The following is a 19,083-nucleotide window of genomic DNA, read 5'->3' as shown; positions in this document are numbered from 1 at the left end:
CTCAAAATGTAATGCATGTCTCATGACTCAAACCCCAGAACCTAAAGCTACCACATAGTCGTCTAACACCTTAAGCTATCTGTCCAGCAACACTTCTACTTATTCCTCTTGAGAACAAGTGAAGCTGTCTCAATGTATTAAAAGACTGTGGACATGCTACCCTGAGGTTCAGTTTTTGAAAGCCTCAATAAACTTTGAAACCCAACACCCAGTGAAGTCTCAAAGTCTGTCAGACAGGTATAGCTCTCATTGGGGCTTTTGATGATGTTGCAGGTTCAGTCCTCAGTTTACTTGCTCCAAACTTACTGTAAGTCGGACACAAAAGGTCTAAGAAACATATGTTCAAGGAGTCAAAAGGCCGTTTAAGGTCAAGTATTCATTCATTTGGTTATGTTCAGAGGAAAAAGTCGACATCGAGAAATGAAGCTCAAGCTATTTTTGTGAAATTGCTCAGGTTGTTGTTGTTGGAGGGCCACTCCTTTAAAAATCATCAATTTATTTCTCAGGCCTTGCACCGACTTTTGAATGCCAACTCCTAAAGTAAACACTCAAAGGCTCTCAGCAATATTGGTCAAGTGTCTTTCAGCAGCAACACTTCAACTAATGTTCTGTGTTTTGTCTGAAACACAGTGTCATATTTTCCTGCTGAAAATCTCTTACTTATCACCAAATGTATCAACGTTGTGGCTTTTATCTGTGTTTTCTAACCCATGTCTCCAGTTACACAAATCCAGGTATAAAGCAAGAGAAAAATACATGAAAATGTGATTTGCTATTTTTCTGAGAAATAAAGGACACATTAGTTATCATGCAAATTAAAGATGCTAATGGGCCTATTTGGACTGATCAAAATGTGGGTCATGGACACTTTATCTGTAAACAAGATTAACGGCCCTGCTCAGAATATATCCACTTCCTCAAAGTGTTACAGTATTTCACGTGTGTTTTAATAGCTCTTTTATATCACTGAGAGTGAAGTTCACTTCGGTAACGTCATGAAGGGTGGGGACTGGAGAAATAGAAAGAGTTTCCCAAGGAGGCACAAAGCACAAAGCAGATGTATTGTGACATTTTTTTTTATTCTTTTATGGCTTTTAAGATCACACAGTTGTCACTACCCGTGCATCACACGGCACCTCAAAAGCCTGTTTTTCATGTGGGTAACACTTTACAATAAGGTACACAAAATTAGAGTAGTTAATGAGGAACTAATGAAGAACTAATGAGGAACTAATGATAGTTAGTGAGGAATTGAGGTACACAAAATTACAGTAGTTACTGAGGAACTAAGGTACACAAAAGTAGAGTAGTTACTGAGGAACTACTGATTAATTAACTATTAGTTAATGGTCAGTTCTTCAGGAACCCCTGATCAAATTTCAGAGAAGTAGTTACTGAGGAACTAATGAGTAATTAGTTAGGGAACTGAGGTACACAAAATTAGAGTATTTACTGAGGAACTAATGATTAACTAACTATTAGTTAATGGTCAGTTCTTCAGGAACCCCTGACCTGACGTATCAGCTGGCCGATAAATAGCTGATAAATAGCTGATAAATGACACGTCAGCAGTGGTTGACGCTTCTGAGGAAGACTGGAGTCACAGTCGAAACTGTCAAGCAGGTAACATCACCCTTGATTTCATTGTCTGAACACAAGAAAAATATAACTAAGGGTAACTAATGATTAAGTAATGATTCAGTACTCATTACCTACTCATTTTGATGTCTCACTTTACCTTAAGGTACACAAAAAGGGTAACTAATGATTAAGTAATAGTTAGTTCCTCAGTAATTTGATTAGGAGTTACTGAAGAACTCGCCATTAACTAATATTGAGTTCCTCATTCATTCCAAATTTGTTTCATAGTAAATAACTACTCTAAATTTTGTGCACCTCAAACAACTTTACTGTGAACCACGGTGTGATCAGTATACAGTACTACACAGCCCCATGATACATTCATTTAGCCTACCAAACATGTGACAAACATCATATTTATTTTGAAGGCAACATGGATGGTCATATTGATGTGTATGTGGTCTGAAATTAATGAATAAAATCTTCTCAAGAATCCTGCTGTCTGTGATTTTTTTTAAGGAACTAGGCTACTAATGTAAAGATGAAGATGAAGAAATGAAAAACCACTCATTATGTGTCACTTTAGGTCATAAAGGTTAACTACTGAACATGTTATTGAGTAATGATTCTGTACTGATGAAGTAACTTGTTCACTAATCATCAAGTTGTGATTAACTATCTATGACATTTGATCACGAGTTAATGAAGAACTGATCATTAATAGTTCCTCATTAGTTCCTCAGTAACTACTCGTCTGAAATTTGATCAGGGGTTCCTGAAGAACTGACCATTAACTAATAGTTAGTTAATCATTAGTTCCTCAGTAACTACTCTACTTTTGTGTACCTTAGTTCCTCAGTAACTACTGTAATTTTGTGTACCTCAATTCCTCACTAACTACTCATTAGTTCCTCATTAGTTCCTCATTAACTACTCTAATTTTGTGTACCTTATTGTAAAGTGTTACCTTAATGTGTTTTTTTTTCTCAGCATTTCTGTAATCGGCCTTATAATTTTCACTGAACCCATGAGCTGCTGTCTTGTCTTTGACTGGAAAAGGCTGTGAGATGTCACACTCTCAGTGTTGTGATAAACTTGAACTAACTGCCATCCATCTGTCCCCTAGAAACAGGATTTGTGTTGGTTGATCTGCTATAAAACTCCCACTGGGAGATGACAACCCACAACTGCAAGCTGCCCTCCAGCTGGTTCATCTGCACTAAAAACTGTCACGAAATCCCACAGTAAAATGTGACACCCCCTCAACAACATTTGTCGCAATGACTTGCCTGGACTTTACACCATGCTATTTTCCCCATTGTCCTCTTCCTTCACTCTGATGTTATTTACTGCACCACCCACAAATGAGTAACAGTTTCTGTTGTTTTCACTTCAGATGAAACTGTTCAACAGTGTTTCCACTTCCTAACTTAGATGGTCATTTAATGGATCAGTAAATGATGGATGAATCCACCCTAATTATCCACCTCCATTACTGTAAGACTGAGATGGTTTAGCGAGATGAACACCTTATAAGCAGGTCAGTCCTTTACTGAAGAGGCAGTGCCACTCTTGACCACAGAGGGGCAGGATTGTCACAGTGCCAGGGCGCACTATGTCAAGATGCATGGAGGTTTTCACATTGTTCAATTATGCACCTTAATCTGTAAAATGGAAGATAGATAGATAGATAGATAGATAGATAGATAGATAGATAGACAGATAGATAGATAGATAGATAGATAGATAGATAGATAGATAGATAGATAGATAGATAGATAGATAGATAGATAGATAGATAGATAGATAGATAGATAGATAGATAGATAGATAGATAGACCGCCATAGAGAGTGCACAATAACTGTTGTTTCAGCTTTGCACTCACTCACTGTGTGTGTGTTTCCCTGTAAACCTCAAAACAGGATGGATATTGCAAATAGCCCAGGTTAGCTGTAAGAGTTGCATCAAGTTTTGTAGTCTGCTTTGACAATGTAGAATTTATAATCTAGTTTAGTCTAGATTCTTGCCTTGAGTGTGTACATGTGAGTTACAGTAATAAATGGTTAATCCCAGGTAAATCATTTCTTACGTTGGGTTAATTCTACTGAGACATCTATCTACTGTATATGTAACTGTACTCTGATCAAACAAGAGAATTGCTTCGATGTTGGTAGTTTGACACAAACATCATAGCTGAAACACGGTTGTTGGAGCCCTGCGTTATGTTGCCGTAATGCAATGGGAGTTAAAATGAAGGGCAGCTGTTGCCAGAGGAAGCAGAAGTGAAAAAAAAATCTTAATATCATTGGAATGATTACACAGCGCAAACACATAAGGCATGTTGAATTTATTTCTCCTGCACCTACGAGTGAAAAATGCAAACAAATAAATAAACACACAAATACACAAAATCATATTACAGTACAAACATAGCATCCAATCTTCCCAAACCTGTACGTGACATAGACACTCAGAATTACAGGAGCAGTGCAAATGACACGTTTTCCCAAAAGCGGAGCCTGAAAACATTTCCTCTAATCAATCTGGAGAAAGGTTATTGTTTTATGAGGAAGGCTCTCCATTTCCACTGAGGCTTGCGTAACGTCCAACACTGCATAACAACAGACTGTTCTGCAGATGACACAGCCTAAAGACTATGCTTGACTTTGTACGGTACACACCAAGAGACTAACATTCCAGATTTGATAGACAAGATATCATTTTTATGCCTTTTTAACGGAGCCTCCTGACACCTACAGAGACAATATTAATATAGATAAGCAGCGGAAGAAGGAACAGGGAGCGTCCAGTCAGACATGCACAACATGCAGCTGTTGTGTGCATGCAGGACAACTACATTCATCATATCAGCTATATGGAAAACAAATTTTTATTTTTCAAATGCTACATTTTTTTTAACCTTCAAAAGACTTTTTTTTCTTTTCTAAATTTCAGAATAAAGTTAAACAGATTTCTTGCAATACAAGAGCCTGGGATGCAAAACTAGAATACAACATAAAAGCAAGAAAGACAAAAGAAAAATAATATTCACAGCATAACAATTCAAAGTTTAATTGATCATATGATATGTGTGGAGTCACTATATACAAATATAATATAAATACAGTATCTGATGAAATAAATAGCATGGTAAATAACGATCATACTGTCACTCAAGCAAAGCTACATCTCAGGGAGTGCAAAAACTGTCCCAGCGTACATCCAAAGGTTGCACACTGAGACCTGACTACACATGTCAGAATTTGACAGTTTGTAAAAGCAAATTAAATAAAATGAAATAACAAAAACAACAAAAAAAGAGTTAAAAAAACAAAAACAAAAGTCAAATGCACACAAACACTGCAAAAGCTTTGGGTCAGCAGAAGGTTATAGCAAGGTTTAAACACTAGAGGGAGATATTTGCTGACAATTAGATGCGCCAATGACTTCACTGTGTTTTCACTAACATGCTACTGTTAAGTCTACATGACCTATTTTCTGAAAAAAGAAGCTTTATGAGAATGTTGTCTATCTTATATTTTAAAGAAATCTGAGGATTTCAATGCAGGATTTACTGTGTATAAAAATTTTGCTTGTAAATTGGCAATTGTGGGGAAATTGACCTACACTAGTGGAAGGCACTGTAAAGTGAAATTTATAATTTGTGTATCATTCATGAGGACTTTTTTTTTTCTTTAAAAAACAGCTCTCCATTCTCATGGGAAGTCTTTAGGAAAAGGCTGTTTAAAGACAAAGAGTTAATTGTTTCATAAATGGAAAAATATCAGACCCTTCATAACCAAATGCATCAAATTTTCCATTTCAGATAATCTTTTTGTCTTGTTTTAATGTCTTTCCACATTATATTTGAAGGCTTAAAGGCATTTCGCCGTACCCAGCCCACTGAGGGTGCATAGTGGCTCAGTTGTCACCCAGGTTAAGAGTGAAGCATGCTAAGCTGAGGGTCAGGGGTCAGGTTGAAGGCCATTTTACACAGTTACATCCCAAGCTGAAATCATGCAAGTTTTATGCAGTGACCATCATGACAGAAAGCAATTTAGGGGTCTCTTTGCTCCGGGACATGGCACAGAATTGCACAGGCAACATGAACACAGACAACAGCACAGAGACACGAGCTCAGACATCTCTCTGTCACACTATCTGTATATGCTACATCTCTGTTATACCCACTGTATTTGATTCCCTCCTCCATGCTCTCAGCCTTTCCTGCTCTCTTAGGCCATCTGAGGAAGTGTGATGTCTTGTGCAACCACACTCTCCATTGAGGAAATGATGAGTACACACACACACACATAGCAACATGCCATTTCCTCAAAACCCTCATGCAACGCAGCTTGTGTGCCTTCAAGGCAAATCAGCCTAACACTTTACAAATCTGCAGTCTGTCCACTTCTCATGCGCTCTCAGTCGCTTGTAAAAACTCTGAAGCTCCTTTGACTGTCCTCACACGAGGCTCTCAAGCTATCTCTCACATCAGTCCTTTATTTCCATCTTCATGCCGCTCTCAAAACTTCCTGATTTCCTCTTGATTGATGAGATTGCGTGGGCGTGTCGCCCTTTGGGGGAGGGGGTCCAGGTTTGACATTCTCCTGCTGGCCACAAACAGCTGTAACTCAGGCGGGAAGCCTGGGCTCAATCTTCAGTGACAGATCATAGAGCGTGTCTTCATCCATGATGAGAGTCTTATCCATGAGGTACTGGGTCACCTGGAGAGAAAACATTAATTAGTGCCATTAAAGGTTTCACATAGCTGCCAATTTTAGCATTTTTAACAGCTAGATGAATAGATAGAAATGTATTTGCAGAAAGAAGTGATGCTTAGAAAAGAGTATATACCTTGGGTTGATGCTCTATTCTGTATGGAGTCTGCTGGAACTGTCGGATCTCTCTGATGATATGGGATATCTAAAGCAAATGTAGAATTAAAGTTGATTTGATGTTGAAGTAGTAGAGTGTACATGTGTTGATGACGTTGTGTATTTTATTTTTAAATGAACGTATGAGCCTACCATCCTCATTTTGGAGAAGTTTACAAGACCTTCCTCAGTGAAATTGGGCGTCCCTTCCTCAATAAAAGCCAGGTCTGTTAGATACATTCCCAGGTATGGCACACATGGAGGGTTGCAGCTGTTGGGGGACAGTGTGTGAAAGTGTGAAAGATTTTCTTTCATTTTATCTTTTTAAACAGCCAAGAAAAACTCATTTCTATTTGTCTCATTTGTGAAAAATCTCACTTTTTCAAGGTTTCCCTCAGATTCTTAAACCTCCCCTCAGAGGACACAGTCTTCTGCAATTTGTCCATCAGAGCTTTAGTCTGAGAGAGACGACAAATGACACATTCAAAATCACAAAATCAGTTAAAAGATGATTATGAACAACTCGGGCCAAAAAAGACAGTTGCATTAACCTAAGATCCACTTACTCTCGATAAAAGATGATGATTAAAAGTAATAAAATGGCAAAAATCAAATTAGCCTCAGAGCTGAAGAGGCAGAATGGCTTGGTGGAGAGACAGACTGTCTGGTGATTGGATGATTATGGCCTTAATTGATTTAGGGTTCATCAGAATGAAGCAGAGAAAGATACTGAGCACGACGAGGGAATGCCGTGCTACATTGTCTTGTCTCTGAACTCTCTAATTACATCAATGCTACCACGAGACATCCATGTAGAGACAAAGGAACTTTCTCCTATTCCTCTGCGCTTCTAAAAAAAACTTTACATGCACTTGTGAAATACTTAGTGCGAACTGTGTTTTTATACATAGAGAGGATTGATGGGGAATTATTCCACCTGTTTGCTGATTTTAGCCCACGTCTTCTTCAAACGGTAGATGGCACTGCGATTGAGAGCAGACGTGATCTCCAGAACTCCGTTGTAGTTGTTGAGACAGCGACAGATGTCAGCCACAGCAACCCACTTCTCTATGGAGTTGGCCCTCGAGCCCACGTCTGTGTGGGTCATAATCTGTGATGCCACCAGGTTACTCATCTTCAATAAGGAAGAGAGGGGAGTAAATAAAAAGGAGATACATTTGAAAGTGACAGCGGAGTCAGAGATGCAGTGAAAGAGCTCACGTCATTGAAGTGTTGGCTAGTTTTCATGATATAGGGCGTCCGCTCCGTCTTATCAACCTTCATCCAGCCCTGGCCCAGGAACTCTCTGAGAAAAGGAGGGAAAAAACATGTGAGAGGTCTGAATGAGATCTAAAATACAGCACACCAGGCTCACAAGATATGAGTGATTTACTGTTATTATCATCTTTTGTCAGGATTTCCTGGTGATTAAGCACCACAAAGAAAGAGGGGAAAAAACAAGAACTGAACAGTGATTAGAGTATTATTGTTGGATGAAAATCTTCTGCTGCCATTTAGCCAAAATCTCAACATGAGAAACTACAAAACAGCTTTGCTTTGATATTTAAAAGCTATTTGTATTTCCTTATTCTTCCAACTAGTTTAATATAACACGCTGGAGAATTGGATGATCTCTCTCAGGTCACAGATTTTTGATGTTAGAAAAGTTACTGTTTACGTATAATCACATCTTGTGCGTGTTACCCAATTAACAGCAAAGGAAATTGGTCTAAATCATTGAGTTGAAAAATGATTTTCAATTCTCATTATCAGAAAATTAAATACAGTATGCACCACAAATGATCTGCTGCAGATGTTTCTCAAAGCTGGATGGAAGGAGAAACTTTCAGCATAGCAGTATGTGAATATCTTAATAAAGAATAACTGGATGTTTGAAGTGGTGAAGTTATAATGCAATGCCGTCACTTTTTCATGTTGTCCTTGTAAAAACAAAGTTTTCTGTGCAGTAGCTGGTCTCAGTAGCCATGAAACTGATTTTGTGTAGCTCGGCCTGATGCAGGTGACAGTGTGTGAGGTGAGGACTGACTCGTAAGGAATACTCCTGAAGACAATGTGATCCAGCAGAGTGATCTGTTCAGCCAGCTCCATCGCTGAGAGGGATTCAAAACACTCTGCCTTCGGACAGTCTGCCTAAACACACACAGGGACATGCACAAACACACAGTAAACAAATACTCACAGCATAACACAAAGCCCTAATAACAAGGAGATACAGTATAGATGTCGATTAAAGAGGCTCATTACGATTAATCTGAATTTTGACATTTGACAATCTGCTGGAGATGGACAACAGACAGGAGAAGGGGGGGACAGTATGCACTTTTAACTTTCTGACAAAGCCAGTGTGTGTCTCTCTGTGATTTCCAAATACTATTCAGCCAAGACCATTCAGCAGAGACATTCCTGAGCCCTGATTGTTTTCATCCCAAGAACTGGCAAAGGGGAGTACCAGGAAATTAGGGGAGGTGTGTATTAATGTGTAAATACATTAGGGAGACAGTTTCATAAAAGCAAGTAATCTCATAGAGGGCCACATGAATATTCATATTGAAATTAAATGCCATGTCAAATAGAAAGTCTGCAGTAGCAAGAGGTTCACATTATGCAGAAAGTTGTGGAATTTATCTTTTTTTATAAACCATTGTCAGATAAACATTGCTGTTTATCTGGTCCAAAGGAATAAAAACTGATTAAACATAAAATCACAACAAAATGTTTTCAATGGCTCACCAAAGGGTAATTTAAGATTTGATGTGCTGCAGTTTTCTCACCATCTGTAAGATGTCCTCGATCCTCAGCTGGGCGTCATCCTGCTCGTCTTGAGAAAGGGCACTAGGAGAGTGGAAGTGGAGGGTAGTGTTGCATTCAAGTGCTTCATACATGTGCAGTATGATACTGAACGTGCAGCTATCTGTGCAGCTGTATATGTGTATGTGTGTGTGTGTGTGTGTGTGTGTGCTGCACCTTAGTATGTTGGCAGTAGCTTTTCTCTCTTGTGGCAGAAGGTCTGGATCTCTGAGCACCTCCTCCAGGAGACAGATCACTGACATCTTCAGCTCCCCGTTCATCTCAAAGTCCTAAACACAAAGCACAAATAAACCTTTGTACGTGAAAGGACCCTGACTTAAAAGGTTCACCGCAACGTTTCTTAAACTGAACTTGCATCACAACATAAAACTCAATTTAATTCTAATAAAAACCAGACCCAGACCTATTTGACCTATTTACTCCATATCCTATTTAGGTTTATAAGGATATTTGACATAACTGAATTTGACTGATATAACTGAATAGCATCATGGTGAAAAGAATATTCTTGTTTATAGATGAGGAATTACAAAGGTCTATACACCTTGCACACACACAAACACACACAACAGGTGATCCCGTTCTTCTCTCCCTTAGGGTTATGATTAATTACTTCTTCTCATCTCCCCCATTCAATCATCTGTCACTGCTGTATCATCCTTCCTTTCCCTCTTATTCCCTCCAATCTTCTTTACACCTCCTGTCCCTTCACTTTCTCCCTTCCCTCCTCCCCACTTCAATTGAACTTCTGTTCAAAGGTCGGTTTTAACAAGCTCTTTGTTCTTTGGCCTCAGATAGAAAAATGTGAGTGGGTGTATAAATGTGTGTGTTTGTGCTTGTCTGTGTGTTAATAAGCCGGCTAAAGCTGGCCCGTCATCGCAGCATTTTGTATTATTGAAGAAAAATACATAAAACAGATCGATGCAGTTGGACTGGAAGGACCTCTACACAGGGAGCCAGGCAATTACCTTGATATTCGATTCATTAGAGGCACCACTGGCTGTTTAGCAGAAGAGTGGGTAGGTGGACTGAGGCGGGCTGCGCTGCTCGTCTAACTGACACGGCAACATTATGTGGTGTGTGTTTGTGTGCATGCGGCTGTTTACATGCTCAAGTGAGAGCAACAGAGCAGGGAGAGAACGCATCAGACACCTGCTTTAATGAGACCACAGACTTGACCACCACAGCAAAATACAGCATCCAACCCAGCTCCACACACACACACACACACACACACACACATATACAGGCAGTAGTGGGAGTAGTGGGTGCAGACAGACCTGTGAGTGTTTGGACACCCAGTGACGCAACACGTTGAGAACTCTGTTGGTTGCAGCTCGGCGGATGATGAACTCTTTATCGCAAGTTCTCTCAGAGTTAGTAAAGACTGGAAAAAGAGAAGGAGAAAACGAAAGCTTCAGAGTTACGATTGCATAATGTATTATACTCCACCACTGACGGCAAGATCCAACACGATTGTTCAAATAATGTGGATGAAAGTAAATATATCACAAGGAGAAACTCTTTTGAAATGTGTGAAAACTGTTAAATGTGGAGTGTAAGGACTATAACTATTAATTCATTTAGTTTCTATTCTATCATAGCATCAATGTCATATCTGAACAAATAAAACCAAAAGTGTTTGCTTGGACAGACACAGAGTTTTAGTATTTTACTTGGTCCACGTAGTGCTACACTGACAAATTAATTGCACATAAAAAAAATCCTATACTGGAGCTATTTTTTATAAAGAAAGTAAAAGGACAACTTTCTTCTATTACTTTTCCAGGCCTATAGCCTATGATATGATATTACATTGATTATTATATTAAAATACTGTATATACTCTGCAGAAGAAAAAATGACTTCTAGTTTCCCTCAGAATATATAAAACCTTGTTATGATAAACTTGGTCTGCAGTATTATTTTAACACTCTGTCAACAATAAAAGGCTGTTTGAATTAAAGACTCACTTTTCCATATTACCTTGGCTATAGTTTATTGACATTCACTTTCAACAACACCCCTTCATTAATTCACTGAAAACTTCACAATATGTTTAATCAATCTGTGTGTGTGTGTGTGTGTGTGTGTGTGTGTGTGTGTGTGTGTGTGTACCTGGTGGAGTACCATGTCCTGCGGCGGCTGTAGCGATGGCGAAGGCTGAGGCAGGAGAGACTGAGCAGCGTGAGTTCTCCCCTGACTGGACTGCAGACACACAAACACATAATTATCATCAAGAGCAACAATACAGTAAATTATATATATTTTTTTTCATTCTGATATGTGACAGGATTACAATAGCAACCAATTAAAATTACTTTATTGTGATTTTTCCCCTGACATTGTGAGTCAAATGAAATGATAATTTCATAGCTGGCAAAAGCAACACTGCCAATCATTAACATTTTTGTATTTTTTGTTGTAAGCACAATTCAGTCCGCATGACCAACCATACTCATGCCATCCAGGAAATCAATTTCACTGGGCATACCCCAAGGAAAAAACTTCCACTAACCCAAAACTCTGATACAAACACACAGGGTCTGGGGTTTGACTTTTTTGTTTTGCTGCTGTACCAATGATGTTAGCCTCCAGGGTCCCAAGCTGCCCATCAGTGAGCACAACGCTGCGCACTGCAGAGGCCTCTGCCTATGACATTGTGGTCTAATTATGAGTCATAAACTACACACACACACATAAACACATACATACACACACAGTCTAACCTCCAGGCTGTCTGTAGCGGAGGTGTCGAGGTGTGGAGGGAGAGCGACATGGAGACATGTCTCCTGCTTCGCTGCTCTGAGGAGACTCTGGGATGATTTTCTCCAGCGACACTGACTCCAGAACAGCTGGACAGGAGGAGAGGAGAAGAACAAGAGTAGCAGTGATGATGATGGCTCTGGTCATTACTGCTGCTGCTCCACTATAATGAAGAACAATATCATCCGTAATTCCACATGTTTGTGTGTTACATTGATTCATTCACCCAGAAAATGTCCAATCGGTTCAATTCAGATGATTCAGTTCAGTCCGATTTTTTTTTTTTTTTAAATACAATAGATAAATAAATAAATTAAACACTCCAACTCCAACATAAATACATGAATATAGTGACCAGAAAAGAAGCGATAATTCAAGTGTGTCTTGGCGCATTAGCAAGGATTACAACTGAACCAAAATACACAGTTTAAATGGGTGACAAATTGGAGGAAAAATCAACATTAAGTGTGAGCCAACACAAGCCTCCACAACAGCCTCAGTTTTCCTCAACATGAATCTACATGTTTCTGGAGGGATGAATACCTCATTTTCCAAATGATATTTCTTCATTTTTGATGCTTTGATGATAACTGTGGCACCGTCTCCCACAGGTGTGCACTTGGGTCGACACTTGGTATATTTATTCAGGTTTTTCCTTTAATTTGTCACAAGTTCATTTTTGCATTTGGCCTTGAGTACAGTAAACACTCCGCCTTATTACCAGCATCCCTACTCTAGATGCTTGTGTTACTGCTTGTGTATTGAGGTGCTTTGCTTTGCGATTAAATCTAAATGTTCCATTGAGATAAATCTCACTTTGATGTAACTTGAAAGAGACAGAGAGGCAGGGTCGTCTCAAACTGTGAGAGGTTTCATCTAACGTCTCTTCAGATCGTCACACTTGAAAATTTGTCAGTAAGAGAGGAAAGACCAAGAAACAGGGCAAGATTAATAGAAAAATAAAAGATATGGAAATATCTGTTCAGTATGTGTACAGGTAGGCCTACATACAGTGCAGAAATCTATGGACTGATTAGGGGCTAAGGAACTGACTATGTAGAGGAAGTGAGGGTGGTTTGATGGCACGGCCACTAAAGGGCCTTTTTCTCCCGGTGAGCAGTTAGCAGCGGTTAGCAGCTGTCTCACACGTATGCATTCACACATGCACATCGGCACACATACAGTACATACACACAATTTAGGCGCGTGTGCATGCACATGCTAATGAGGGTCTAACTGGAGCTTGTCCTCGGCGTTGCTGCTTCTTATACCGTGACAGCCTGACAACACTGTCTCCAGTCTCCCGTCCAGGCTACTATTAGAGGATCTGAGCATGTGCGGTGGGAAGTCAGCTTAGTTGACTCAAGCACACAAATGCGAGGAGATAATGATGTCCCACCAGGCGCCTGTTCTGCTCTTATAGAGAACACTTCACACTGCGTCGTTTGATGAGTGACCTCCAGCTCTTCATGAGCTTTTGAGTACCCCAATAAGACTGTACATGTGGATGCTCAGTTATGGAGAATATATAGTTTATATACGGAGCACATGGCGTAATGCAGGAGAAGAGTTTTATCATCTGCTTAATGCTTCACATTTTTGCATACAGGCTGTTACAGCCCCAGCCTGTCATAGTCATGGGAAAAAGCATAATAATCATCTTTTGACAGTATTTCTGGATTGCACTGAAACATCCAAAAGGTTCTACTATGTTTGAGAAATATTGTATCTTGTCTTTTCTGACATTTTTTCTGGTGTAACCTCTCCTCACTGAAGTGATGTAGAACTATACTACAACCTGGTATCAATGTTTGGTGTTGTTAAAGGTGCAAAAAGAACTGCCCAGGTGCTGTTAAGGAACTCTTTGTCAGATTATTACTTATTTAAAATCAAAATGTTGTCAGTTTCCAGTGTTTTTACATTCACGTACTTAAGGATTCGATAATTTTGGCTTTTGTCATGTGTGTGGGTTGTTATTTCTCTGTTGTTAGGTAGTGTAACATAAATGGAACACAGCTCTAATGGGAGTAAAAGTGTTTTTGTATTGTGTTCATACGGACACTGTGGTGTACTGTACCTCTACGGATGCTCCGTCGCAGTTTCCCACAGAAGGGGTCGATCTTGGGCGCCTCCTCTCCCTCTGCAGTCGGCCCGGGACTCTGGTCCGGGGACGAAGGAACAGTAGGAATCTGGTCTTGTTGTGTCTTGGAGTTGTTAGGTGGGGGAGAAGTTGAGGAGGGAGGCGGAGGAGGAGAAGAGGTGGTTGGGGTCGGGGTCTGAGGCGTCGGGGTCTGAGGGGTGTGGGCAGACGTCGGGCTGCTGGCAGCAGACTGCGACGTATTGTGGTTGATGCCGAAGCTTGACAGAGGACTTGTCAGGTCAAGGCCTCCGACCCTGGCACTGATGGGGGAGTGGAGGGAAAGCTTTCGTGTTCGGACAGGGGAGGAGGTGCGGGATGGGATGGACAGAGGAGGAGGAGAGGAGAACTTGCGGCAGAGACGAGGAGATTTGTCGTTTATGTGCTCGCCACCTCTGTTGTTCTGATTGGTGGCAAAGAACAGCTCCAAGGACCTGAAAGGAGGGAAAGCAATATGTTAGCAAAATACTAGGATATTACAAGAGCAATAAAGCGAGAGTTCAGGCAAACAAGTGATTATGACTCAATACGAGAGTCTCTATCCCCCAGACTGTAAAAGGTTTGTTAACCAATGGATTTTTTTTTTCAGGCTTTCCCTGTATTAGAGATAAATCCTTGGTTTAGGGTTAAAAAAAATGTCATACAGTGTCATCAGAATTCATACTGTAAAGAACAATGTCTCTGACTTTTAGAGTTTGATTAATAGTGCAACACCTTTGTATACATGGTTCCCATATTTTAATAGAAAGCAAGGTTCACATAAACTTAAAGCTGCTTTAATCATTCTCTTTATCAGTTCAAAATATGTGACAGAGGTAGCTTGTAGTGATAGACCCACAAAGAATCGTTACTAGACTTTACAGATCCATTAGCCCCATGGAGCTTTATAGCACAAATCTTTTGTTTTTATGACCTGGACCCTTACTGTTTTGGTTCTCTCTCACCAGTACCATCTCTCCTCTTCTACTCTTACTGGACGGACTTCATGCTTGAAGTTAAGGTGCTTTTTGACTTGACTTTAGAGTTTAGTAAGTTAAGTTTGTACAGGTTGGCTGATGTTAGGTGACTGTCTTGGTGTTTAGCTCGAAAAAGGTCTTTGTTGAATGTCTAGGATCACTGTGCTGCTGCACTGTCGGGACTATGTATAAAAACTGTTCAACCAGCATTAGTGTAAATGCCTTTCAACACCCCTAAAGCAGAAAGTCACCGAAAGGGAATTTAGTATCTGATCCTGTTCCTGAAAGGAGCATCATAGTCAACATAAAGCACTCAGCTCTATCCGTTACTGTAGGTTACATTTGCAACATTTAAATGCCTTATTTACTAGGCAATGGAGGTGCAAAAGTTTTAATTAGCGAGCATTTGGGTTTTCTGTTCATGATGACGTTAACACTGCTCAGAGTGTAAAGACCTACATCAAGAGTGGAGTAATCATGCATAGATAAACACAGCCATCATTTATTCACATATGCCAGGTATTCAGGAGGAAATAGAAGAAGAATTTGCATCCCAGATTGAAAGAGGGTGGAGGGAAATAAAGGGAGGATGGAGGAAAGGCCCAAAGGAGAAATGCAGAAGGAAATCTGAACCAAGCACCAGAAATAAGAAGCAAGCACCAAAATATGCTCAACAGAAGGATAAAAAGCAGACTGAGGAGGAATGACAAGAAGGATCAATATGGATACAGAAGGAAAAACCAGCCTTGAGGAAGCGATGCCACAGTGAGAAAAACATGCTACAGACCAGCTGCAGACTGAAGGCTACAAAATATTTTCCCTTCTCCCATCCCTGTTCTTGTACCATCAACCTAAAATGTCTCAAACGGATGAAATTACAACCTCTGTGAGTTGTTGTCATTCATTCTTATAAAGATAAAGAAGTCACTAAAGAGTCAAAGGGGAAAGTCATGCATCAGTGAAGAATCACACTAAGACCAGAGGAATGGAAGAACGAGCAGAAAAAGTAGGAAAAAGAGAGTAAGAAGGAGGACAGAGAGAGTGGAGTTGGTTACTTGGACTGATCCATGGCTATCTTCTTGATCTTCAGGCTGTAGTCGGGACAGATGGATGAGATGGACAGACGGTCAAATGAGTGGTACTGCGCCCTGTAGTTGGAGGGGACACGAAAAAGATGGATGACACAGAAAAATGATTAGATGGATGGGTGTGACGGTTGGATCGAGACATGTGAATGCCAGTGGGGGATGTGACAGAGGCAGAGGATGGTTTGAGAGAAGATGGTGGGAGAATGAAAAATGAATCTCTCAGAGGAGGAAAGGTGTGTTTGAAGGGGGGGAGGTGAGGAGGAGGAGGGGGTGAGTGGAAGAGCAGCAGCATGTCTTCAGATACTGACCTATACTGACCACATGGGAGAAAGAGAAATCCAGTGCAAGGAACCTATGTTAATGTTTAATAACCTTATTGCTGCAAGAGTGTGAGCATGTGTGTCCATAACAGCAGAGAATCTAATCATCTGTGTGAGACACAGGAAACTGTCGTGCACCTATCTTTGCCCATAAGACGGCCATTAATAGACCTCAAAATTAGTATTACCAAGATAAACATGAAAGATGACATCCACAAGGCTATGGATGACTATAATAGATGAACAAAAAGAAGATTAAAAAACCTACTAACAAACAACTGGAAAACATAAATCTTGTTCATTCTGTACCGATGCTATTGTACTTAAATAAACAGGGGAGTTGACTAGAGGCACATTTGCGCTGCTCATGTGCCAAACTGGAGAGGCATTAAGGGCAAACATTGGACGCATCCTATTTAAGTAAAGGTTCGAGAAAGCAGACTTTCCCCACATGCCTGTACCACACTTGCACCTGCACACCTGCATGAATCTTTCCTGCTCTCTCCCAGTGAGAGGGAGGCCACAGGTCATGGTGAATAAAGCTTTGCATTCAAACATGCCCCTGGGCAAAGGGAAAGGCAGAGCTTTTCAAATTGAAAAGCTAATTGAGGTAAAGCAGAGGAAGGAATATAAACACATGAATCTGATGCAGCCAGAGCCTAATAAGAAAGAGAGAGCATGGGGAAAGCAGGGGGGAGAGAGAGAGAGAGAGAAAGAGACCTCTCATTGGATACACAATATATTCCTATGGCTGTGCCAGAAACTTTGTTGGAGCATCTGTTCTGCTGGTCCCCACACACAGGCTGGTGTGTATTTCAGCCAGTATGTATTTAACCTTGTGGACCGAGGTGGAAGCACACCTGATTACATCATTCACACAGTGAAAAAAGAAAAAGAAAAGAAAGAAAGTAAAGAAAATTCACAAAATGCCAATAAACATCCTTCTGTGTTCGTGTTTGTATAAGCACAAAATCATACACAGACACCAGACGGATCAGAATGTAGTAGATTTTATGAAGTTATATGAGGCGATCACCTCCTCATCTATGTTATTTCTGTCTTTATGTGTGTTTGTAGCTGACATTTATGTGTGTGTGTGTGTGTGCACAGTATGACCTGATTGGTATGGAGGAAAACGGCTTCTTGTAGATGTCGGCCAGTTTGTCCATGACCACCGTGGCTGTGGTGAAGATCCTGTATGTGTGCAGAAAGGTGTTGAGGAAGTCTATGGAGAGGAAACGCAGGTCGGTCAGCCTCTCCAGCAGCCGCTCCACGCTGGCGTAGCGGATCTGGGGGACCTTGCAGGAGTTGAGCGTCTTGCTGAAGCAAATGTCAACATCATCTTTATGGAGACGCACATCGGATCTGATGGATATACACGTACACACACATACACACACACATAACCAAGCATGGGTGACTGTTTGGGCTGCTAAGCAAGGAAAAGTTTATGAAAAGGAGCTCAACAAAAACAAAATTAATTAAAAAATCCACTAATTTTAAAGAAAGGCGGTAAAAAATAAGACCAAAGAATACCATCAAGCAGGTATAAATCAATATATTAAAAAGCATAATACATAACATACAGCCTAGAAACGTTACATCAACACAACTGTGACATTTTCACCCAGATATGCTTCATTATAAAGGTATGTTTTGCAACAGCGGCATGAAGAGATGGTTTTCCTCTTCACACACATAAACATACTTACTTGATCATATGAGGCACAGTGACTTTGGAGTTCTCCTCAAATACACTGGTCATCAAACCATTACAGCGGATATTATCTATACACTGCAGTGACAGAGAGGAAAGGAAGGTAAATAATGACAAAATAGAGTGAGAGATTAACATACCATATGCAAATTATTTTCACTTTTTTGTTTGAATTACAAGTATTCAAAGACGTTCATTGGTGCAGAAGGCTGAAACTTCATATATCGTCCTCATGGAAAAACACTTAGGCACTCATTTGTTTGTGTGTGTGGTCCCTTTCAAAACAAATTCAAAGAATAGTTTTGAAGTGTGACTAAAAAGAAGATGGTGTGAAAAAGAGGACTGTCAGTGTCTTTTTTTGTCTGTTAAGAATTAATCCAGTCTGACACGCTTAGCGCTATAGTGCTACTCTGTTTGTCAAGTACTGAGGCAGTGAGCTGAACCCGCCCCTGGAGAACTGCACCCGTGTCTGTGTTTACTTATCACTAAGCCTTCGCAATGCCCAGCGGAGACATGCTTTTGCTATTTGGAGGTTCTTGTTATTCTGTGTTTGTCTGGGCGTGTGTGTGTTTGTGCGACTTTGTGCATTACCTGGCTAATATCACTGGTCCATGCAGCCTTCTCCTGACGAGATGGTGCCAGCAACACCACGGTGAAGGAAGGTGAGTCCGATGGCTCCACCACAAGCTTAAAGTCCAGCTGACCAAATACCTGACCACCAGCTTTAGCTGCATGGCAGAGGAGAAAGAAATAGTTTATTTATTTATTTATTTTCTACAGTGCAACAGACCATTTTAATGACGATAACAGG

At 40.3% G+C, this 19,083-nt stretch overlaps 1 protein-coding gene across 2 annotated transcripts in view; it reads right to left on the bottom strand.

Moving 5' to 3' along the window:
* Positions 1–3,914: 3,914 nt before the first annotated feature.
* The window catches only part of rasgrf2b (Ras protein-specific guanine nucleotide-releasing factor 2b), a 43,745-nt gene continuing 28,576 nt past the window's right edge, over positions 3,915–19,083 (bottom strand). The window contains exons 13-29 of one of the 2 annotated variants that reach the window (XM_085786377.1): positions 18,864–19,000; positions 18,268–18,350; positions 17,672–17,920; positions 16,203–16,295; positions 14,132–14,625; positions 12,018–12,143; positions 11,407–11,496; positions 10,569–10,675; positions 9,445–9,557; positions 9,252–9,312; positions 8,507–8,610; positions 7,681–7,765; positions 7,397–7,594; positions 6,838–6,917; positions 6,613–6,730; positions 6,440–6,508; positions 3,915–6,309 (exon numbers count right to left, since the gene is read on the bottom strand). In XM_085786377.1, coding sequence (XP_085642503.1) covers positions 6,217–6,309; positions 6,440–6,508; positions 6,613–6,730; positions 6,838–6,917; positions 7,397–7,594; positions 7,681–7,765; positions 8,507–8,610; positions 9,252–9,312; positions 9,445–9,557; positions 10,569–10,675; positions 11,407–11,496; positions 12,018–12,143; positions 14,132–14,625; positions 16,203–16,295; positions 17,672–17,920; positions 18,268–18,350; positions 18,864–19,000 — 2,300 coding nt within the window. In that variant the 3' untranslated portion in view covers positions 3,915–6,216. The remainder of the gene's footprint in view (positions 6,310–6,439; positions 6,509–6,612; positions 6,731–6,837; positions 6,918–7,396; positions 7,595–7,680; positions 7,766–8,506; positions 8,611–9,251; positions 9,313–9,444; positions 9,558–10,568; positions 10,676–11,406; positions 11,497–12,017; positions 12,144–14,131; positions 14,626–16,202; positions 16,296–17,671; positions 17,921–18,267; positions 18,351–18,863; positions 19,001–19,083) is intronic. The other variant, XM_085786378.1, reaches the window with a different exon arrangement.

This window comes from Trachurus japonicus, chromosome 9 (genome assembly GCF_045865225.1).
Source record: "Trachurus japonicus isolate A0001 chromosome 9, Traja_1.0".
NCBI lineage: Eukaryota > Metazoa > Chordata > Actinopteri > Carangiformes > Carangidae > Trachurus > Trachurus japonicus.
This window is presented reverse-complemented; position numbering and strand designations above follow the sequence as displayed.